At 51.7% G+C, this 23,852-nt stretch overlaps 2 protein-coding genes across 9 annotated transcripts in view; both read left to right on the top strand.

Moving 5' to 3' along the window:
• galnt16 (UDP-N-acetyl-alpha-D-galactosamine:polypeptide N-acetylgalactosaminyltransferase 16) overlaps window positions 1–13,779 on the top strand; it is a 26,879-nt gene extending 13,100 nt beyond the window's left edge. For both annotated transcript variants that reach the window (XM_079752576.1, XM_079752577.1), the window contains 8 exons: window positions 1,117–1,201; window positions 1,995–2,098; window positions 2,756–2,882; window positions 3,247–3,339; window positions 5,133–5,216; window positions 6,603–6,729; window positions 8,195–8,311; window positions 12,659–13,779. In XM_079752576.1, coding sequence (XP_079608702.1) covers window positions 1,117–1,201; window positions 1,995–2,098; window positions 2,756–2,882; window positions 3,247–3,339; window positions 5,133–5,216; window positions 6,603–6,729; window positions 8,195–8,311; window positions 12,659–12,802 — 881 coding nt within the window. In that variant the 3' untranslated portion in view covers window positions 12,803–13,779. The remainder of the gene's footprint in view (window positions 1–1,116; window positions 1,202–1,994; window positions 2,099–2,755; window positions 2,883–3,246; window positions 3,340–5,132; window positions 5,217–6,602; window positions 6,730–8,194; window positions 8,312–12,658) is intronic.
• A 1,526-nt stretch (window positions 13,780–15,305) lies between these two features.
• Window positions 15,306–23,852, top strand: part of numb (NUMB endocytic adaptor protein) — a 35,675-nt gene continuing 27,128 nt past the window's right edge. For 2 of the 7 annotated variants that reach the window (XM_079752490.1, XM_079752487.1), the window contains exon 1: window positions 15,317–15,559. The gene's annotated coding sequence lies outside the window, so the exon portion shown is untranslated. Of the gene's footprint in view, window positions 15,560–23,852 lie in introns of all 7 variants that reach the window. The other 5 variants (XM_079752491.1, XM_079752493.1, XM_079752489.1 and 2 more) reach the window with 5 other exon arrangements.

Raw genomic sequence — 23,852 nt, 5'->3', positions numbered from 1 at the left:
CAAGATGGATGCTGTTGCTATGGAACCTGTCTCTCAAGATACTCATGAAGTTCAACAGGAAGATCAACACGAGGGTTTGAGCCATTAGCCCCGCGCAGCAGAGACATCCACACAGTGTGATGGCTGTGTGAGCAGCAGGAGATAAAGAGCTCAATAGCACGACTCAGGAGGCAAAAGTCTGTGTAGAGAGAATCGTCTTTACTAGAGGATTGTTCGGTACACGGGAAACCAGTAGATCAGGCAAACAATCCGGCAGGGAGGAGGCAAAGGGGTAGTCGGGAGTCAGGAAACCAGGAACCGTGGATATCGCTCAGAAAATGCTGGGACACTTGATACAAAGAACAGAGACGAACTGGCACAGAGGAAGGGACACGCGTTGACTGAATACACTAGGAGGGCAATGTTGATGAGGGACAGGGGAAACCAATTCATCTGAGCGAGGACAATCAGGGAAACATAAGGACAGGGAGTGAAAACAATCAACCAAGGGGGGAAATGTGAGACACAAGATGAGGAGGACTGAGGAGAGCTTGTATCTGGACTGAATAGCAGTGGTCGTCTGTAGCTGTGGTGACATCAGTCAGCGCTGGTGAGCCGGGGGAGCCGGTGACATGATGAATCCATCGGCCACCGCTGGCTGATGTGGTTGGGAACGGCCCAGACATCCTCCTAGGGCTGGTTTCTGTTGTCTGAAGCCCCTCTTGTTCACCACTCTCAATGCATCCTCTCTTCTTCATTCCCTTTCTCTCTCTCTCTCTCTCTCTCTCTCTCTCTCTCTCTCTCTCTCTCTCTCTCTCTCTCTCTCTCTCTGTCTCACTCTCTGTGTCTCTATGTGTCTCTGTCTTTCTCCCCCCCCTCTCTCTCTCTCTCTTCCTGTGTGTCTTTCTCTCTCTCTCTCTCTCTCTCTCTCTCTCGCTCTCTGACTCACTCTCTGTGTCTCTATGTGTCTGTCTCTCTCCCCCCCCCCTCTCTCTCTCTCTCGCTCTCTCTTTCTCTTCCTGTGTGTGTGTCTCTGTCTCTCTCTCTCTCTCTCTCTCTCTGTCTCTCTCTCTCCCTCTCCCCGCCCCCTCTTCCCCCCCCCCCCCCCCCCCCCCCCCCCCCCCCCTCTCTCCCCAGGGTTCGACTGGAGCCTCCACTTTAAGTGGGAGCAGATCCCCATCGAGCAGAAGATGGCGAGGAGCGACCCGACGCTGCCAATCAGGTCGCTGGGTACTTCCATCCCCTCCTCACTGGTCGTTACAGCCTCTCTCCTGGCGCTCGCCCGCCCTTCGCTAACGAGAGGCGCAGATTACAAACAATAAATAAAGACAAACAGAGAATATATAAATATGTATATATGAAAATAATATGTATAATATGTCTGTTTAGTAAGAGCAGTAGAAATGTTGATTTATAAACAGTCAACAGCAGGATAATAAATTACATGCTGGTTGGGATAGAAACCTGGCCTGGCTCTTTTGGGGGGCATGTGGCTCAGCAGGGAGAGTGGGTCGGCTGGTAACCGGAAGGTTGCTAGTTCGATCCCCGGCTCCTCCTAGCCGAGTGTCGAGGTGCCCCAGAGCAAGAAACCTCACCGCCGTCGGTGTGTCGCTGTGTGCATGAATAGATGAACGTTAGACAATATTGGAAAGCGCTTTGAGTGGCCACTGGTTAGAAAGGCGCTGTGTAAAATGCAGTCCATGTGCCTTTTCTTTGTTCTCAACCTATTTGAACGCCTTCATGGATGCGACGGTGGGTTGAAGGTGAGCGGGACTGACGTGCAGCCTGGGGCCGCGGGTCAGAACAGAGCCTGGGTCTCTCTCTGCATCATGTCCTGCCATGAGCCTTTCTGAAAGGGCTTCCCGTACGTGTAGCCCGATTCAACAGCATGCCACGACTCTTGTTAGCTTCACGTTTTAGAAGATGCGCTTTTCTCCCCACCGCGCCCCCACCCTTTCGCTGTTCTACACCTGGTGGTGACGGAGGCGTGTTCTGCTCTGTCTCCCGGCCCTCAGGACCCCAGTCATCGCCGGGGGGATCTTCGTCATGGAGAAGAACTGGTTCAACCATCTGGGACAGTACGACACCCACATGGACATCTGGGGCGGGGAGAACTTTGGTGAGCTCTCCTCCATATCCCCCTCCTCCTCCACCTCCTCCTCCTCCTCCACCTCCTCTTCCACCTCCACCCCCTCCTTCATAGATCATATCCTGATTCACGGTCCACCTCCATGATTCATAGTTCATATCCCGCTTTAACTGTTGATAAACCTTATCTAATCTATTGGCGGTATTTAAAGTCTATAGCTCTAGTTTGCCGTCCATCGTCATGGTTCAGTTCCATGACTCCCAGTCTCACTGTAGACTGGGAGTCATGGTTTAGCCCCATGACTCCCAGTCTACAGTGAGACTGGGAGTAATGGTTTTAGTCCCATGACTCCCAGTCTACAGTGAGACTGGGAGTAATGGTTTTAGTCCCATGACTCCCAGTCTCACTGTAGACTGGGAGTCATGGTTTAGCCCCATGACTCCCAGTCTACAGTGAGACTGGGAGTCATGGTTTTAGTCCCATGACTCCCAGTCTCACTGTAGACTGGGAGTCATGGTTTAGTCCCATGACTCCCAGTCTCACTGTAGACCGGGAGTCATGGGACTAAAACCATGACTCCCAGTCTCACTGTAGACTGGGAGTCATGGTTTAGCGCCATGACTCCCAGTCTACAGGGAGCCCCTCCATGGAGCTGACGTCTGGGGTGGTGATGTTCTCTGTCCCCAGAGCTCTCCTTCCGGGTGTGGATGTGCGGGGGCAGCCTGGAGATCCTGCCCTGCAGCAGGGTGGGCCACGTGTTCAGGAAGAGGCACCCCTACGACTTCCCCGAGGGCAACGCCCTCACCTACATCAAGTGAGCTCACAGAGCGCCGCGGGGGGGCACGGCCCCGCCCTGCTCCGTCTGTCTGTCTGTCTGTCTGTCTGTCTGTCTGTCTGTCTGTCTGTCTCTTTCAGTCTGTGCGTCTGTCTGTCTGTCTCTGTCTGTCTGTCTGTCTGTCTGTCTGTCTCTTTCAGTCTGTCTGTATGTCTTTCTGTCTGTATGTCTGTCTGCCTGTATGTCTGTCTGTCGGTCTGTCTCTTTCAGTCTGTCTGTATATGTCTGTCTGTCTGTCTGTCTGTCTGTCTGTCTGTCTGTCTGTCTGTCTGTCTGTGTCCGCCTGTCACTGAACTGTGTGTCTGTGTATCTACCTGCCACTGACCTGTCTGTCTGTCTGCAGGAACACGCGGCGTGCGGCGGAGGTCTGGATGGACGAGTACAAGCAGTACTACTACTCGGCCCGGCCCTCGGCCCAGGGCAAGGCCTACGGCAGGTGAGCCCGGCCCCTAGACCACCCTGGTCCCTAGACCACCCTGGTCCCTAGACCACCCTGGTCCCTAGAGACATCAGTGGAGGTATCTAGTGATGTGGTATCACTAGAGACATACATTAGGATACCCTAATGTACTGTAATGTAAATTAAATCCAGAACATAGCTGCTACCCTGTGCGCCTTTACTTTGTATAGTATGGTACCGTAGTAATGGTATTAGGGCTTGTTCATCAGAATGCATCATTTACTGTTGTACAAGCCCAATCGTGTAACAGGAAGACATAGTGCTGGATCTCCTCTGAGGGTTCTATCCGCCAGCCACACCCATAATACATAATACACTTCATCTACACATTAGCTCATTTTCTTACTCTCGCTCTCCCACGCATGTGAACTACTTCAGAGTCAATGTCTCAAATGATGGCCAGATGTTGAGAGCCGTTGTTGGCCATGACCGTCAACTCAGGGCGTGTTCAGAGCTATCGCTTCAGGCTGGTGTATGTTGCTCTGTGTGACACGGGATCCTGCAGTATCAGGTTGCTTTGTGAACCCCACAGACTACAGGAGAAGGTGGGGGAAGGTCCTTCTCCCATCACCAGCTCCAACCCTGGAAGACTTTCTCTGGGTTGATTCATGAGACAGGGTCAGATGGTTGTCAGAGAGTCAAGTCCTCCAAGATTTAAAACATTCCTAGAGTTATACTTTTGGCCGTGTCTGCTTTGTGATATAAATCATAAATCCATCATCCGTGTCAACAACAAAAAGCTATTGTTTGGTTTTATTACTTTATGGCCATAGTAAAATGTGGTCAGGATCATAAAATTAGATGCGCGATTCTGTTTTGTGTTTCGTCCTGTTCTGCCGTCTTCGGCTCTGTTTTTATTTATTCTTGTATATATATATTTATCTAGTGCTGTGTAATCATGTGTACTCTATTAGAGTGCACATCTGAGCTATATTTGAGTACACATCCAGTGTTTGGTTGGTTTCCATGCACTACTTGTTATGTAGTGTGAGAAGCGCCATGTCAATAAAGTTTGATTGACAGATTGAGAGATTACTCATGTGAACAGAGAGCTAGATTGACACATAAATGACACATCTAAACACTGATGTCTCTAGAGAAACATAGTATCAAAGTTCCCTTTATCAGTGGTTCTCAAATATTTTTACTTGTTTACCCCCTCAAAGATATCGTTTCTGCCAAGTACCCCTCTCACCAACACAAAACATTTTGGAGGAGGCAAAAGATTTGACTCATTTTTGACGATCTGAAGTCAGGAAGTTAGGTGTTTGGATAGAGAGATTTCTATTTTAGCTACATATTTTTTGCAAATTCTGCTTCTCTCTCCTTGCTTTTAGTTGTTTCCAGAGTACCGCCTTCTGAGCATTAATCCTTGTGGGGTACAGGTACCCCCTTTTGAAATGCCCTTCTCTTTACGATTTAAGGTAAAGTTATGGTTGGACGTTGAAGCAACGCAATGACCACGCAGTCGCTTCGACGCTGTCGTGAACCAATCACAGCCCTTGCTGCTTCGTCGCCTCAATGCAAGGTTAACATTTTTGGGAGGCACCCGTCAGACCCTTGTGTTGCGTCGACGTTCAACCATAACTAAGCCAGCCTTTAGTGTCACTGCATCCTAATGTTACGGCAGCTCTCTCACGCCTCGCTGCCACTGGGGTTTGAACCGGCGACCCCAGGGTCGGAAGGCGAGTGTACTGACCGCTCAGCCAACATCCTGGAGGCCCCCTGCCCCTCCGCTCCCCTGACCCTTCTCCTCTCCTCTCTCCCAGCATCGCAGAGCGCACGGCGCTGAGGAGGAAGCTCAACTGCAAGCCCTTCCGCTGGTACATGGAGAACGTCTACCCAGAACTCAGGTGGGCACGCACACACACACACATACGCACACGCACACACACACGCACGCATACACACACACGCACGCACGTGCACACACGCGCACACACACACATGCATGCATGCGTGCACGCTCACACAAACACACGCACGCAGGTGCATGCACGCGCAACACACACACACGCGCGCGCAGGTGCACGCACGCGCACACATACATGCACAAGCACGCGCACACACGTGCGGAGGCGCATGCACACACAGACACACGCACACAAATACATGCGCACACAGAAACACACACACACACACGCACACAAACAGACCAGATGCACGCACGCACACACAGATTCACTCACACACTCTCAACATCTGCTCATGATATCATGTTCCAGTGAACATGTACAGAAGATCTCCCCTAGCAACCCTGTTTCTAGGGGAGGGTTGAGGCAGGGGGGCGCCGCTGGGAAGGGGGATACGGACCCCCATGTGTCGCCACGCTGACCTCCATCAGAAGCTGGCGGAGGTGTTGAGGTCCGGGCGGCCTGCCACCCTAACGAGGCCGGCGTGTGTGGGATCAGACGTGTGTGTGTGTGTGTGTGTGTGACGCGTTCTTTAGGGTGATTAGTGTGTGTCTGTTTCCCAGGCTAAGCCCTGCCTGTATCAACACACATAATAGAAATCATCTGTAAGGGTTTCTGCAGCTTGTGTGTGTGTGTGTGTGTGTGTGTGTGTGTGTGTGTGTGTGTGTGTGTGTGTGTGTATACTGTGGCTGCTGCTGCTGCTGTTATCGTGGCAGTATGTTGTGTTGCTTGGCAACACTATCCGAATCCTCCAGATACAGATGATGAGGGGGGACTGATGGGAGTACTCAGAAAGTGATGAAGAGAAACAAGAAGGCAGATATGGAAAGACATAGCGACAGAATATATATATATATAGAGAGAGAGAGAGAGAGAGAGAGAGAGAGAGAGAGAGAGATGAAGAGAGATGAGAGGCTAGACAGGACAGTGTGAAATGGAACGATTAGCAGATATGGAGAGAGAAAGAAGTGATGAGAGGGAGAGAGAGAAGGAGAGGTAGAGAGGGGGAGAAAAGAGAGCGACACAGAGACATTGAGAGGGGGAGGAAAAAGGAGGGAGACATGGTGAGAGTAGAAGGGGGAGTTAAAGAGAGAGAGATGGGGAGGAAAAGAGAGTAGGGGAGCAAGCAAGAGAGGGGAAGACGAGAGAGAGAGAGAGAGAGAGAGAGAGAGAGAGAGAGAAGTGGGGAGAGAGAGGGGGAGGCAGAGCGAGGTGAAGGCGCTGAAAGACAAAGATAAAGGGAGATGATCCAGGGGTTGGTCTGGGTCCATCTTCTCCCCACGCTGGGTTCTGACTCGCCCCGTTGTCCCGGTCTCGGCCCCTCAGGATCCCAGAGCAGGAGGCGGTCTCCAGCCTGCTGAAGCAGGGAGACCAGTGCCTGGAGACCCACGGAGCCGGGGACCTGGTCCTGGGCGAGTGCAGGGGCCACGGGGCCAACCGGCCCGCGTCTCAGGTACTCAGCCCCCCCGCCCCGTACTGTGATCATTATGATTCATCATGTTTATGTAGCGCTCCTTTATTACGGTCTGTTTACCTCTCTCCCTCCCGCTCGCAATTACATTGTGTTCTGCTTCCCCTCTCTCTCTCGCTCCCTCTCTCTCTCTCTCTCGCTCTCTCTCTCTCTCTCTCTCTCTCTCTCTCTCTCTCATCCCTCCTCTGTCTTTGTATCTGCCTGTCTCCCTTATCCCCTCTATCCCTCTCTCTCTCTCTCCTTTCGTTGTTTTTGCTTACTGTCTCTGAGAGAGAAAAGATGTTGTAAGCCATGGTTAACATCATCGTTATATAATGACATGCAATAACTCATTGCATGAGTCTGCACTTATATTGCAATCAATTGCAACCTTCCATTCTCCAGGTTGTGATGTCACAGTGACGTTTCAGTCACACCCCCAGCCCTACAGGTTGTGATGTCACAGTGGCGTTTCCGTAAAACCCCGCCCCCAGCCCTGCATTAAGACACCGCCTCTGATCCTCCCAGAGCTAGTGTAGAGGTGTAGCAGTCAGCCCCGCCCCTCTGATGTGACCAGGAGGCCAGTCAGTCGGCACCGCCCCTCTGATGTGACCAGGAGGCCAGTCAGTCGGCACCGCCCCTCTGATGTGACCAGGAGGCCAGTCAGTCAGGCCCGCCCCTCTGATGTCACCAGGAGGCCAGTCAGTCAGCCCCGCCCCTCTGATGTGACCAGGAGGCCAGTCAGTCAGCCCCGCCCCTCTGACGTGACCAGGAGGCCAGTCAGTCAGCCCCGCCCCTCTGATGTGACCAGGAGGCCAGTCAGTCGGCCCCGCCCCTCTGATGTGACCAGGAGGCCAGTCAGTCAGCTCCGCCCCTCTGATGTGACCAGGAGGCCAGTCAGTCGGCCCCGCCCCTCTGATGTGACCAGGAGGCCAATCAGTCAGGACCGCAGAGCTCATGTTGAACACGTCCAGCTGGGACCTCTCTAGGAAGACCCTAAACCGCACACACACACACACACACACACACACACACACACACACACACACACACACACACACACACACACGCACACGGACACACACACACGGAAACACACACACACTCCCATCTCGGGCGTGTTTCTCCCGTTCGCCTGAGGAAGAGCTGGCCTAGGGGTGTGGAATGTAGACAGGCCACTAGATGTGTCTCACAGACGTGTTGCCTCCCGGACCCAGCTGGGCCTCAGAGAGGCCTGCTTGCCCCGGACCCAGAGGCGCCCAGGTTTACAGTGTAGACTAAAGAGAATCCGTGCGCAGACAGGCAGTCGGCTTACATGTGTAGTTAACAACGCCTTTATCCAGACGACACGTCGACGTTTGTGTTCAGGGAGACGAGGGGGTTCTGATTCAGGGGTTGAACCTGTGGCTCTCTAGTTTTTCTTCTGATTTGAGTGAAAACTCGTTGCCTCTGTGGTTCTCCTTCGTAGAAGTGGGAGCTGGTGGAGCCGTTCCTGAGGCAGCAGGACCTCTGCCTGGCAATCACTGCCTTCACCGCGGGGTCAAAGGTCAAGATGGAGCCCTGCAGTACAAAGGAACCCCGACAGGTAGAGGTCAAGACGAATGCATCGTTTACATATCAAGACATCCAGGACACACCCATACGTACTCCTACCACCGCATACTGCTCATACTAACTACATTGTTGGGATTCATTGATCTGTTTCTTATTTTGCAACTGAATAATCTGACCTTACTGCTGGATGAATGTAGCGGTAATATATCCATCTTTAGATGTACGTACAATTGAAACATAATACTGATAGATTCAGGGCAGAATCAAACAGAGCATCAAATTGAGCTCACGATAGACTGAGGCTCCTACTCGGAGAAAGAGGTTATTATGGTCTGTCATACACCACTTCACCTCATTTACACATGTGATGAAAAAGATTTATAAGCCATCTTAACTGTTCCTGAATTCGGGCCCAGGGAGCCATTGATCATGTTGCTGGCGTTCCTCTCCTGCCCTTCAGAGCATGTGTGTGTGTGTATATCTAACGCTGCACAGTCCGATTTGCTGGCGTTCCTCTCCTGCCCTTCAGAGCATGTGTGTGTGTGTATATCTAACGCTGCACAGTCCGATTTGCATCACAAGGTTCTTTCCACTGGGCTACAAAGCCTTTACAACACAATCGCCCGGTTTGTTCAGGTCATCCGTTTGTCATCAAGCCTTTTCGTCCAGAAGGCTCGATGAACTAAACTGAATCTCCTGAGGACGATGAGAGGGTGACCCGGGAACCACGAGAGAATCGATACTCCGAGTAACAATCAGGCTGAATATTCAGAGAAACTATGAGAGGGTGAATAGCTCCTGAAACAACGAGAGGATGAATATTCCCAGATACACTCAGAGAGAAGGGAGAGACAGTGAAACCTTCCCGAAAGCATAAAAGGAGGAATATGTCCTTAAAAGGGAGTGAATCTCTTCGCAATGAATGAGTAAGAGCACGGATCCCCCCAGAAACAAACGAGAGTGCTGTCTCCCCCGCCATGTGCTTTACACATGCCTCTCCGCAGGATCCACTCTGATCACACGCCGCTGGCAAATAAATCAGTGGTTGAGAGAGGCTTCCATAGCGCATCCCAGTGTGGTGTAGCCCCCAGTGGGTTTGTACGTGTGTGTGTGTGTGTGTGTGTGTTTGTGTACTTAGTCTTTTTTAAATAGGACAGTATAACCCGAGCTCTCAGGTGTGCTACTCCCCCCCCACTAGTGCACTAAACACAAAGGCAAAACTCCTCGTAGCGGCCGCAGGTTCGATTCCCGGCTGCGGACGACCGCCCTCTCCCTTTCAGCCCCCCTTGTCTCTCCGTCTCCCCTCCGTCTCCAAACCTCTTATCCGGGGTCGGTTCCTTACTAGACTACTTGAACTACATAACACATATATCAGGGAAAACTATTTTAAACAAGAGCTCCCATCCCCTGCCCAGATGGAGACCCCCCAGGCCCCTGACTCAAGGGCCGGGTGGTGACCGGGAGAAGAGACCGGGGGGGGGGAGGGGGGGAACGGGGACCATGTGTTGGGGGGGTGTGAGTGTGTGGGAGCCAGGAGCCAGGCCGCTCCTGGCGAGGAAGTGGGAGGAGGACCCTGGAGCCTGGTCCATGGGGAGGAGGGAGGAGGAGAGAGGAGGAGAGAGGAGGACCCTGGAGCCTGGTCCATGGGGAGGAGGGAGGAGGAGAGAGGAGGAGAGAGGAGGACCCTGGAGCCTGGTCCATGGGGAGGAGGGAGGAGGAGAGAGGAGGAGAGAGGAGGAGAGAGGAAGACCCTGGAGCTTGGTCCATGGGGAGGAGGGAGGAGGAGAGAGGAGGAGAGAGGAGGACCCTGGAGCCTGGTCCGTGGGGAGGAGGGAGGAGGAGAGAGGAGGAGAGAGGAGGACCCTGGAGCTTGGTTCATGGGGAGGAGGAGAGAGGAGGAGAGAGGAGGAGAGAGGAGGACCCTGGAGCCTGGTCCATGGGGAGGAGGGAGGAGGAGAGAGGAGGAGAGAGGAGGACCCTGGAGCCTGGTCCGTGGGGAGGAGGGAGGAGGAGAGAGGAGGAGAGAGGAGGAGAGAGGAGGAGAGAGGAGGACCCTGGAGCCTGGTCCATGGGGAGGAGGGAGGAGGAGGGAGGAGGAGAGAGGAGGACCCTGGAGCCTGGTCCATGGGGAGGAGGGAGGAGGGGAGAGGAGGAGGGAGGAGGAGAGAGGAGGAGCGAGGAGGACCCTGGAGCCTGGTCCGTGGGGAGGAGGGAGGAGGAGAGAGGAGGAGGGAGGAGGAGAGAGGAGGAGAGAGGAGGACCCTGGAGCCTGGTCCGTGGGGAGGAGGGAGGAGGAGAGAGGAGGAGAGAGGAGGACCCTGGAGCCTGGTCCATGGGGAGGAGGGCCTGGCTCCCACACTGCTCTGACAGCTGCGGCCCCCCCCTTGACACACCATCCATCCCCCCCCGGTGAGGGAGCCACTCCTGCAAAGGAACGCACACTGATAGTGTGTTTAGCCCCAGAGTCATACTCCAATGCAGGGGTAACCTGGGGGGGGGGGGGGCTGGGGGGTAACATTACTCAGCCACACACACTCTGATAAACTAGCAAAATAAAAACGAGCAGGAACAAGTCGTACAATTTTAAAATGTACTTGTTTTTTTGCTTCTGTCTGTTCCTGTTGACTGGTTCATACTATTTAGTAAAATGATTCACTGAAACACACACACACACACACACACACACACACACACACACACACACACACACACACACACACACACACACACACACACACACACACACACGCACAAGCATGTTTTGAGGACCATGATTAACACGGTCTGAGGAACCTGGTTCCTCAGAGAAAACGTTCACAGAGCTGGTTGCGTCTGGTTTGCTCTCGTCTCCTCCCCCATCCCAGCGTTGAGCAGCCCTGGATCTAAGAACCTCGTCTTCCGCGCTAATCCTGCTCATTCCTCTCGGAATCTCGGCACTTCGGCGGCGTAATCCCGGCTCAGACGGAGGCGACGCCACGGCCCTGAACCCTGAAAGGTTTATTAGCCTCATCGCTTCATCTCCCAGACTGAGCTCTCGACTTGTACTTTCAACAAAAACCAACTGCTTTCAACTCGACGAATAACATGAGATCAGGTGCGGCTAGCAGCGCTGTTCTGGGCTGTCTAGTCGAATAGGCGCTTTGTGCTAATTACTGATAGCGACGACAATGATGTAATTCATTAGGATTATTGCAAATACTTACGTTATCAGGAAATGTAGATTACAAACATATTATTAAGTCGATGTCTGTCCTACGCTACAGAGATATAACTATTACTCTGTACCTTTCAACATAATAATTTAAATAATCACCACCAGCCAGTAGGAATTAATTAGTTATTAAGCGCATTTATGAAAGAAACTATTTTTTGGTGTGTAAATCCCTAAAGACATGTCTTTCTGTCATATATTCAGGTCCTAACCTACAACTGGCTCTCCATATTCTCTATGACATGAATTCATATAAATAATATTCAATACTACCCTAGTAATATTTATTTCGTTATGGAGGAATGGGGGCTCCTAGCCGAAAGGGTTCTGGGTTTGAAACCACAGTCTACCTTTAGGCATCCCTGAGCAAGAGTCCCTGACCATCAACTGCTTCTTGATGGCAGGTATCTAAACTTGTTACTGTTAGTCTCTTAAGGTAAATGAATTCACGAAAGGTCTAAAAAAAAAATGAAGATTGGAATTTCCTCCCTTGTGATAAAGTGGTGTCGCTTTGACTTCGTCATTATGGGATCATTTGACTCTTCCTTGTAGCTCTGGGCCCCCTAGTGGTGGCCTGGAGGTCTGCTGGGTCTTTACGGTGAACAGCTGTAACTGCGTCGATATCTCTTCATGGATCTGAAACCATTCACATGTAACTACCCCATCAAACGCCGCCCTTTTAAGGGCTGTTCTGCTCCGCACTTTGGCTACACAACCATGCAGGCATCCTGCTTTCCACTCCAAATCACGCTCACAAAAAAAGCACAACAAGAAATCTGGATCTAACGACTGTTTCTGTGATTGCTCTGATGTTTCTGTGACTCAGATCTTGGATCCAGCCAAATGAAAACCAACAGAACCATACCTGCCTGAGAGGTCTTGGTCCATAAAGATGGAGGTCTGGGTAGTCTCCAGGCTGGGGGGGGGGGGGGGGGGGGGGGTTCAACCTTTCTCCCAGCAGAAAGGTTCTTGTTTTGAACCTCAATATCCTCTTCATCTGTAGGCGTCATTGAGAAAAATTTAATCACCCATACTTTCTCTCCTGAGCGACACGTAACCCAAAATAACTCGCAAATGCGGGTGTGGCAGCAGGAAGTACGTGCCAGTACCGTTCTTAAAATAAAAACTGAACTCAAAGGTCTCTCTTCCCCCCCCCCCCCCCCCCAGCGGTGGCGTCCCAAGGGCGCGGCGCTGCAGCACATGGTCAGCGGCCTCTGCCTTGACAGCCAGACCCCCGGCGGCCCCCCCGCCATCACCCAGTGTCGCCCCCAGGTGGCCAGCCAGTCCTGGGTGCCGCAGCTCATCACCTGAGCCAGGGGGCGGAGCCAGGAGCATGGGGAGGAGAGGGGGGAGGAGCCAGGAGACGGAGACCGGGAGAGGAACCTGGCCCTGACAACAGCCTGGATAAAACTAGCTGGATGTTGCACCATGGAGGCGTGGAAGGAGAGAGGGACGGTGAACTGGCAGGCTGGTACTGGGTACTTCCTGTCCCCCTGACAGTAAGTGCCTAGTGAGTGGACCCTCGGACGAGAATGTTTTTTTCCTTTTCTGTACACTTGCAGTGCTTCAGCCAATTAGGACGCTGTGGCTACTCTAGATATTCTCTTTACGCTTTCCACTGAAAACTCTTGCACATTCTCACTTTTTATTTTATTTTTTCCGTCTCTTTAACCGTCCGTCTCCTCTGTGTTCATCACGTCGCTTCAAAAATGGACCTTGTGGAGAATCCCGACAACAAACAAGCTTAATTTACGTGTTGTTCTGGCACAGGTGTGGAGATGTGCGCCCCTTTAATGTGATGGCTTTGTCTTGTAGCCTAGCATCCCAACTATGCTATCTCTAGCCTAGCATCCACAACTATGCTATCTCTAGCCTAGCATCCCTAACTATGCTAGCTTTAGCCTAGCATCAACAACCGTGCTAGCTTTAGCCTAGCATCCGTAAAAATGCTAGCTTTAGCCTAGCATCCGCAAAAATGCTAGCTTTAGCCTAGCATGCGCATCACACTAGCTCCAGCTAGAGGTATTTAAGAACGACTCCACGACAGCTGAAACTTGAGCTTTTCGTTTTCTGTTTAATGCGGACTTGAAACTACCATGCAAGGCGTTGTCAGGAGCATTCTTAACTATTTATTGTTTTGCATGGTCAGACCTAAAGAATGTTTTCTTTACGCTTCCTCCTCTGTTTCTCTAGTTTGATGTAAATAATTGGGCCGGATATCAGCTTGGTTTTGTGTGAAGTCCTCTATGTTGTTCGAAAAATAAAAAGGTGTGAGCACAGAAAAATAAGTCTTGGTCTGATTTTCCAACAAAATGTGAAATTGTGTATTTGGATAAGAAAATTGTTGTGGAGAATATTCACTGTGTTATTGTTGAGCCTTGTTTTCGAGATTGACTTTTTCTGACTGTGTATTTAGTCTTAAATGCTTTTGTTTCACAACCCTAAGACAAATTCAATGACGTGAGCGGAATCCGTTATCCACATCCTATTCGACACCCTTTCTGTTGCGTAGGATCCGAACAACGTTTCTTTCCCCAACACCGTTTGGAGAAGCCAACTGATTGGTCCTGGCGCCCCCTGGCGTACTTTACAAGTCAACGCATGAAATAACGTGTACAGGACTTTCTTCTGACAACATCAAGCAAATGTTGACTAATGTGAAACAATATTTACACCTGAAAAAATATCAAGAAAACAGGCCGTTACGGAAAATGTATATAAAATGCTTGGCCCTTTGAAAATGCATCATGTTGTTGATGTCCCCACAGTGGCCACTAGGGGGCGACTTAACACAGCAAACCGCTAAGTGCCGTTTCGCAGCGATTTATGGCGCTGACTTGACCTTGACAGGTTGATGAATTAATACTTGTTGTGGAGGTAAGGAGAAGATGTTATAGATATCAACACCAAAACAGGCTTGACAACTCTTGACGACTTCATTTCCTCCTGTACGTGGCCACCTATGGGGGTTGGAGAGCACAGAGAAGCGTTTGGCCCACCGGAGCCGAAGCTATGCGAGGAATGCGGGCTAACGCTGATAAACCGGTGGCCTGATTAGGGGCCGGGTTTTCATTACGAGCTCATTGGCTCGTATCTTGATTTATGCACACGACAAATGACCTGGCTCACAGTCGGAGAATGGGGATTACATGTTCTCATTATACACCTATAGGCAGACAGTACTGGGGAGGGATAGTTTCCAGGAACACGTTGTAACGAAGTATCCTAATAAATCACCCTTCATGTTACTGTCGGCTAAGAGGTTGGGATTGGTCACAATCATTGCTGATCTCTATTTAAATAAATATATTTTTAAAAGTACTAATAAAAATAATAAATCCATCAATCATCAAATTTGAATTAGAGATGCACAGGTTATCGTCAATAAGTTACAACATAAAAAAAAGTGAAGTCGTTCATCACAATCCGAATGACTGCAAATAAAACGAAACTTTTACTGCGCTATTCGCCTTAGTGCGTTCATGCAGTTTGGTGCAGAATACCTCCGCAACCGATCCGACCCTGCGTCAGAAGGGCGTGTGTGTGTGTGTGTGTGTGTGTGTGTGTGTGTGTGTGTGTGTGTGTGTGTGTGTGTGTGTGTGTGTGTGTGTGTGTGTGTGTGTGTGTGTGTGTGTGTGTGTGTGTGTGTGTGTGTGTGTGTGTGTGTGTGTGTGTGTGTGTGTGTGTGTGTGTGTGTGTGTGTGTGTGTGTGCGTGCGTGCGTACCACTTTATAAATAATAACCATACATCCAACCGAAACTGCACTTGATTCTCGGACCCTATCGCCAATCGATCACCTTGACTTCGCCCGCGTCGTCCAATGAGCACTGCGCACAGGGGCGGTCCGTTGCCACGGGTGAAGTTTGGTTGAACCCGAGAGCAGCAGCCTCTCAGCGGCAGTAAGGTGTAGCGACTGGACGGTGCCGCTGCTGTTGCGAGGCTGTGCCCGACGACACACTTTTTTTTGTTTTGGTGGAATTTGAATTATTTTTGCTCACGGTTCGGGAGACACCGGTGACAACGACGTCGACGCGACGACCCCGTCTGGACCGGCCCGCGGATCACAGGTAGGCGGACACGGACACGGACCCGGACCCGGAATGTAGCACGCGAGGCTACGCGACGTTAGCCGTGTTTCGGACGCGGTTCAGAGTCCTCCTCCTCCGCACGGAGCTAGCGTTAGCCTCTCCGCTAGCCTCGGTGTTGCCCACTGTGTGGATCCTGGTCTCGATGCCAGGTGGTGTTTCGTATTGTACACACGACAACGCCGTAAAAACGCTAATCGTGAGGACGCCACTGCGTTCACCGGGGTTTGATGAATCCCGGCTTAGCGGTGTGCGGCAGTAGGTGAAGCCTTCCCGGGCAGGTGGAAGAGAAGGGTTTGCTAAGTCGTGAGCAGCTAGCTCGTTCACTAGCCGACATACCTCCCTGGTGCTGTCACTGCCCCCGACCAGGGACATCCTGACCCACATCGGGCAGGTTAGACTGTCCCGGTGGGGGTATTGGGTTGGATGGGTCTCCTAGATGGTCCACCTTAACGTACCCCGCTGAACGAGGTGCGTTGTGTACATTGGATGAATGTTTTTCTATTTCACCCCGACAAACGCTGTCACACTTCACCTGACTAGTAGTAGGACCACATTCAGAAGCCTTCTCACCTTCTTCACTTTACACACCCCTATTTGCGCAACATTGTTCAGCTTTCTTACAAGTTGGGGTAAATTGGATTTTTGGAAAAGTTGTTCCAGCTGAACAAGGAACAGGGGTAAAGTTAGAAACATGAAAGAAATGTAACTAGAAAGACCAACCATCTGAATCACTGGAACCCATTGATCCATACTGTGGAAGATGTCACCATTTGTCCGATGCCCAAGTCTCACTGTCTGCATTGTTTTTCTCTTTTAAACGTCGTTGTGTACTGATAAAACATTGTAATGGTTGTGTTCTGACATAACAACACAGTAGTAGTTATCGATATAGTAGTGTTTGTGTGCTGATATAGTAGTGGTTGTGTACTGCTTCAACGTAGTTGTGGCTTTGTCCTGATAACATTGTTGTTGTGTACTAATATTATATAGTCGTGTACTGATATGATTTAGTAGTGGTTGTTTACTGCTATAACATAGTTGTTACTAACACACGTCACACTCGCTTACGCAAGTGTTGGCCCGACTATGTTGTCTGTCGTAACCGTCAAACGGGCCACTCACCTCAATCTGTCGTGCGGTCGGTCACATTCTACCAATGATCTTCGCAGCGGTGCACTCTTTGCATAGGCTTGCAACATTTCATCCCGCATTGTGATAAATCGTGTCGTGGGATCTTGGCGTCGGAAGAGGTGGTTCAAAAGGACGTGTCATTCACGTGGTAATCAGAAACCGTGCCTCTCTGCAGCCCCGCGTGTCTCAGGTACAGCTCTGGAGACGTTGCGAGACGATTTGGGTATCGGCCCTGGAATCAAACTGACCGGTCTTACAGCACTAGTCGTACAGATGGATACCTGTTTGGGTCCATCTATGCGTGAAGCGTACTTTTGCTCTCTCAGTATCTCGCCCAGTATCTCACGTATCCCCCCCCTCCCCCCCCCACCAGGGTGCGAGCAATTACCACAGTGTAACCTGTGGCTCCAGAATCAGATAACGCCTGTACCGTGACTGTATTCGGAAGGTGTCGCAGGAGGTTTCGTACGCACAGTCTTAACCAACTCCACACTGTTTTAATCACCAAGTGTAATTCGTTTTGTGGTCGACACCGGTTCATAAGAACCACCCTGTTATTACTCTGGCTTGTTTTCACCAGCTGGTCCTTCATATATCATGGTGTGTAAATAGTGTCCTCGCTGTGTGCTGTGCCTGTTTACTTTCAAACTCATTTACATTTAGGACATTTAGCAGACGTTTTTATGAAAAGCGACTTACAAGTACATTTGTCAGAAAAAAGAGAAACAACACTACTTTGCTGTCGGTACAGTTATGATGTTCATGGAACCAAGTGCAAGCACTAACAGCCGCTAGGTTATCCCATTCCCCGTATCCAGCAAAGATAGCTGGGATAGGATGTTACACAATGCTAAGTATGATGTGCGTAACGGATAAGATGGAACAGACACACAGGGCTGCAGAACGCTGCAGCTTTCAATCTAAACACGGAGGGAAGATCAACGAGGTCTCTGCAGCTTACATTGTGTACCGTTCGCCAGGGCAACGAGACAGCGTGTGTATGAGCGGAAACCCTCATCATCGTTCCGGGCCACATTGCAATCAAGGCGGCTGCATCACCAGGAAATACTCTACACCACCATCCCCTTATTCTGAGATGATTAGGAGCAGATTCAACAGTGAGGGAGGGGAGAGAGGGATAGGGGAGGGAGAGAAGGATAGAAAGAGGGACAGGGGAAAGAGATAGAGAGAGAGGGAGGAAATAGGGGGAGAGAGAGGGAGGGAGGGAATAGGGGGAGAGAGAGGGAGGGAGGGAATAGGGGGAGAGAGAGGGAGGGAGGGAATAGGGGGAGAGTGGGGGTGTGATTGGGGAGAGAGGAGGGGGTGTGATAGTGGAGAGAGGAATAAAAAGAGAGGGATAGGGGAGAGAGCGATAGAAAGAGGGATAGGGGGAGGGAGGGGAAGAGAGGGAAGGAGGGAGAGCGAGAGAGGCTCTGACAAGATTCCCGAGACAAGTTAGAGCTCTCATTTGCCACTGACCCCGATTCAACATTAGAGGCCTAAAATAGACCCGACGGAACCACAAGGAGGCCGTCTCCGGTTCTGTTTATGCGTAGACTGCTCCGTGTGTTGTTGTTGTGTTGAGCAGCTTGTTGTTTCTGGGCTGTTTGGTTAGTATCTTATCCCTCACACGTACCACGTACCCTGCTCCCGACCATCAGAGTTAACGACGTGAAAACACAAACGGCTGAGCTGCCTTAGGAAGCAGACGGGACAACACAGAGCTGTTTCCTCTTCTCTCATCCATCTCTATTATTGTTTTTGTTATTGTTATTGGCATTAGCTACTTTAGCTCCATGTGCCTCAGACCCTATGGGTTCTCTGTGGTGGTGGGGCGTCCCGTCCTTCATAACGCTTTGAACTCCAGAGCGTGCTCCACCGTTCCCATCCCAGGGACCTCATCAACAGTCCTAATGAGCTCCATCGGGCTTTGGCTTTCTTTTTCTGTGCCGCTGTGTTCCGCAAGTGGATTAAGGGCTGGGTGGTGGTGGTGGTGGTGGTGGTGGGGCTGGGAGGTGGTGCTGGTGGGGCAGGGGCTGGTTGGTGTTGGGGCTGGGTGTTGGTGTGGTGTGCACCACTGTATGCACGGAGCTGTCCTTCAGGTTTGCCTCTGGGCCTCTGGAGCGCTGTCTGTGGGGGTCTCCCAGGCTCCCATTGTCTCAGGAGGCCGGCCATGGGCCTGCTCCTCCTCCTCCTCCTCCTCCTCCTCCTCCTCCTCCTCCTCCTCCTCCTCCTCCTGCCTCTCCTCCTCCTGATACCTGAGCCTCCGGGGCTCATGTTTTATTCAGCCCTCTGATCTCTGCTCAACTCAGTCCAGGGACCCGGGCTGGTTAGTCTGGACTATCCAACCCAGGCTCGTTGACACATGCTAGGCTGCCCATTGTGGTAAATGGGCAGGAACATCTTCTATAACATAGTGGGGAGTGTGGTGGTTCCCTTTATCAACAAGGCCAGGCCCGCCATAAGTCCAGTGACCGGTCTGGTTAACCCACCCCTGGAGTTCTCATACCGTGTGTTTGGGTCTAATTCTCCGGCTAGGACGTAGCAACTTGCTAACCAGATTGAAGCTGCTGCTAGCATGCTGTGGTGCTGCCCTCCAGTAGATGTGTACATCAGAAATGAGATGCCGCAGGATCTACTCTTTGTTTTAGCTGCTAAGATAGGTAATGCCCAAAGCGGACCTAACTGTATTTGTTGAGTCTCCCGAGGAGTTTCCTAGTTAGTAATTTAGTGATTGATTAATTATGCGAAGGCAATACGAGAAGACTAGGTCTAAAATAGTTGTTGGTAAGAGGCCAATCAGAGACGGGCACCATTAAACCGTCCCGTATCTCACTATACAGATCCTCCATCAGATGGTTTCACAAGCACCCTGTTGTTGTTGTCGCCGTTGTTAAGGATAAAGTTCTTCCATGTATTTGAGTGGCGTGGTTTCAGTGTCAACCCCCACCAGTATCTCTTCCTGGAAGTGTGTGTGTGTGTGTGTGTGTGCGTGTGCGTGTGTGTCCTCATTTCCCCTTTCATCAATGCCGGCCATCCCTCCCCATGGAGGACCTCCCCCCCCTCCTCTCTCTTTGAACCCTGCCGTGGAGACGATTGCCGTGGCGATGACTCCCTGTTGCCCTCTCCCTGGCTGGCTCCTGTTCCCTGGTTACGGGCCGGCGTTGCTTGGCGACCCGTTGATGGAAGCGCTATGACCCAAGGGCGACATGCACCAATCAGAGGATCCCCCTCCCGCAGCCCCTCCCACTCCCCATCCCAACAGAGTACAGGCTCATCACCCTACTACACTGTTGCCATTCAGCAGACGACGCTGTCCAAGGCAGGGTGCTTCCTGACGCAGCAGGTAGGGCTGGGTCCTGACGGAGCCGGTAGGGCTGAGGCCTGGGGTAGGGCTGGGTCCTGACGGAGCCGGTAGGGCTGAGGCCTGGGAGGCAGCTGGCCGTTAGCCCTACTGATTGGGGGTCAAAGCCGGTATTGTTTTAGTGGCCAGAGACCAGAGACCTGGTCCCCACCAGAGGTAGACCAAGAGAGAGACCAGAGACCTGGTCCCCACCAGAGGTAGACCAACAGAGAGACCAGAGGTAGACCCAGAGAGACCAGAGACCTGGTCCTTACCAGAGGTAGACCCAGAGAGAGACCAGAGACCTGGTCCTTACCAGAGGTAGACCCAGAGAGAGACCAGAGACCTGGTCCCGACCTGCAGTACACCCAGAGAGAGACCAGAGACCTGGTCCCCCCCAGAGGTAGACCAAGAGAGAGACCAGAGACCTGGTCCTTACCAGAGGTAGACCCAGAGAGACCAGAGACCTGGTCCTTACCAGAGGTAGACCCAGAGAGAGACCAGAGACCTGGTCCCGACCTGCAGTACAGCCAGAGAGTTTGCCCTGCCCGCCTGTTACACCGATCAAACGAGAGGGAGAGACGCATGATGTTAATTAGCATCGGGGTCACTTGACAACGAGCCCGCGGCCCGAGGTTCTGAGCGATGGCCGGTCCGGTTCTGCATCGCTGCCCGCATTGATATTTCCAGTGACCTCCAGAGGCGGTGTCGGGTGACACCGGCGGGAGGTCCGTGTCGCTATAACTTTAATGAAGCTGTATGACAATACTTTGAAGATATCGCGTTGTGGTACTTTCAGCCGCAGCGTTCTGAGCTGGGATCTGGGTTAAAGGCGTCTGGGCGGCGGGCTGGGGACAGCTCTGCGTTTCAGGGCCTTTTCTGCTGCGTGATCAGGTTTGTTCCTTTCCTTCTGGGTTGTGCTGACTCACGCGGTAGGAAGCTCCTTTCAGTCCATCTGGGCCCGGCCTGGCCGGCGCTCTGCCCCTGCTGGGTAACAGAACCTCCGTGTCCCGTCCAAGTCCCGGCTGGCCACCGTCGTGACGTCCCGTTGGCCCAACGTGGGTAGAGGTGCTAATAATAATAATGCATTCTCTCTCTCTCTCTCGGTCTGTTTTTATGTGGGTCTCTCTGTCTTTGTCTGTCTGTCTTGCTCTCTCTCTGTCTCTCTCTCTGCTCATGTCTGTATCTTTCTGTGTGTCTGTCTCGCTCTGTGTCTGTCCCTGTCCCTACCCCCCTCCCACTGTCAATATAGCTATAGACACTTTGTAGTGAATGCAATACCACAGTGAAAACTTAAATCTCAAATGTCATTTCTCAACATTTAAAAGCATAGAAATAGTAGCAGACTGTAGTGTTTGGAAGTGATTCAGAACCACAGAGAGAGAGACAGGGTTTCTGAGTCGGCGGGAATGAGGTGTTGTGGGGACTCAGAGAGAGAGAGAGAGAGAGAATGAGATTGGTAGGCACCGTAATCAATGAGGAGCTCTCGTCTCTCCACCGACTGAGGGAAAGGGTGTCAATTATTAATGAACGTTGTATCAGGTTTGGCCTTGAGCAGACGTGCATCTTGCGTATTTCCTTTTCTTTCTGCGTTTATTCAGCGCTCCGTCTGTTTACTCACCTCCTAATCCATGTATTCAGTTGTTGAGGATCTGGCACGTCCCTGGTACTCTTCTGCCCAGCCGGGGGAGGGAGGGAGGGAGAGAGGTACACGAGGACCGAGGGAGGGAGAGAGGAATACGGACAGTGGGAGGAGGGGGTAGAGGTACTGGGCGGAAGAGTGGGGGAGGGAGAGAGAGGGAGAGAGAGAGAGACGGACTCCGTGAGAGGAGATGGGTATAGCGGAGCGGCGAGCGACGGATATGGAGGTCGAGGTGGAGAGAGAGGGACATGAAGAGAGCGGTAGAGAGGGAGACTACAGAAGCAGAGCGAGAGGAATAGAGGGCGGGCGAGCCTTATAAGCTCTCTCGTTCTCACACTCGTTCTCTGGCTCCTGGCTATCCCACACTCCCCTCAGATAAGATGAAGTAAGGTACCAAGAATGTAGGAGCCTTTTCCTGCTGGAGGAGGGGGGAGTGGCAGCAGGTTTAGTTGGTCTTGCGTCAGCGTTGCCTTTGGCCTTGCAGATCTGTGTGTGTGTTTGTGTGTGTGTGTGGGCGTGCGTGTGTGAGAGAGATAGGGAGAGAGTTAGGGAGACGGGGGAGGCCGCAGAAGAGCCGGGGTGTACGACCAGCGTGGAGGGGGAGGAGGGGGGAGGCGGTACGGCCGGTGTATGTTCACACCACAACACTCACCCTAACACACTGATCTAGCTGGCCCTGAGTCTCTGAGAGACAGGGACTCATAAAGGGGTGAGAGGGAGATGGAGGGAGAGTGAGCGAGACAGAGGGAGGGAAGAAGATGGAGTGAGAGACAGAGGGAGGGAGGGAGAGAGGGAAGAAGATGGAGTGAGAGACAGAGGGAGGGAGGGAGAGAGGGAAGAAGATGGAGTGCGAGGCAGAGGGAGGGAGGGAGAGAGGGAAGAGGATGGAGTAAAGAGACGGAGAGCGTGAGATAGGTACAGATAGACGGAGAGCAGAAGAAGTAGGAGAGCGAGACACAGGGAGAGGGAGAGGGAGAGACAGAGGATGGATACACGGAGAGAGGAAATACAGAGGGAGATCTGAAGAGTGCAGTGAGAGAGAGGGCTTCAGAGCGCAAGTGTGTTGCTGAGTCGACAGGCCGTGGGAACAATGGCCTCCCTGTCCTCCCCTCTGGGTTTCCCTGAGTCGGGCCAGGAGCTCCATCTGGTCTGGGGTTCGCTGCCTCCTGCTAGCTGCTGGTCTGGTTCCTCTCTGCTGGTGGTGAACCGGCCTCTGGTCTCTCTGGGCCTACTGCTGGTGTTGCCAGGCCTCTGAGGGGCCACATTTGGTCCCTCAGTGATGCTCCTTTAAGGATCCTTTAAGGGGTGCATGGTGGAGGGTTGGATGGTGAAGGTTTGGGGTTCTTTACATACTGACATCATTAAGTCATCCATATGTTTCGACCGAATATATCTGTGCCGATGTGTTATTGGTTACCTTTTATACATATTTATATACTCTGAGAAATGGTAATGTGAACGTGAGGACCTCACCAATAGCGGAATCTACTATCACTTTGAACTATTTCTATACCTCCACAAGATCTGTTTATTGACGGCAACATGGCCTCTCAGATCAGGACAGGACAACTCAGAGGACAATGTTGTGCGCACCAGAAATATCTGTTTCCACAATATCACTGTTGTGGTTTGGGGGGTGAAGGCGGGCAGAGCCTAAAGTCTGCCTGCTCAGAGACCAGGAGACCCAGTGGGACACTGGCTGGCGTGGGAGTGGCCCAGTAGGACACTGGCTGGTGTGGGAGTTGGGCTCTGGGCTTGGGTACTTCCACACGTGTCATGCAGGTGCCCTGGGAAGCCCGGTTTTTCCACGTTGTTTTACAGTTGTGCTGGGCATGCTACAGTCGTACCTGTACTACCAATGCACAGTCACTGTAATGACGTAGTTGTACCCTTTGCATTGCAGCTGTACCGGTAGTCACTGCAGTCATAAGGGGCCCCAGTCATGTTTCAGTCCACAGTGAAAGCAAAAGCTTTCACTGTGGACTGAAACATGACTGGGGCCACTGAGAGGAGCCAAGCAGATGATCCACTCTTTGGTCGATTAAGGAAACCACAACGGATGTTTAAGTACAGTAGAGTAGGCCTTCCCTTTTTTTATTTCCTTAGTGTTTCTAATCAGGTGTACAGGTGTGACTTTCCTTAATAAAGATGTCAGT

This window comes from Pollachius pollachius (genome assembly GCF_949987615.1).
Source record: "Pollachius pollachius genome assembly, chromosome: 15".
Lineage (NCBI taxonomy): Eukaryota > Metazoa > Chordata > Actinopteri > Gadiformes > Gadidae > Pollachius > Pollachius pollachius.
This window is presented reverse-complemented; position numbering and strand designations above follow the sequence as displayed.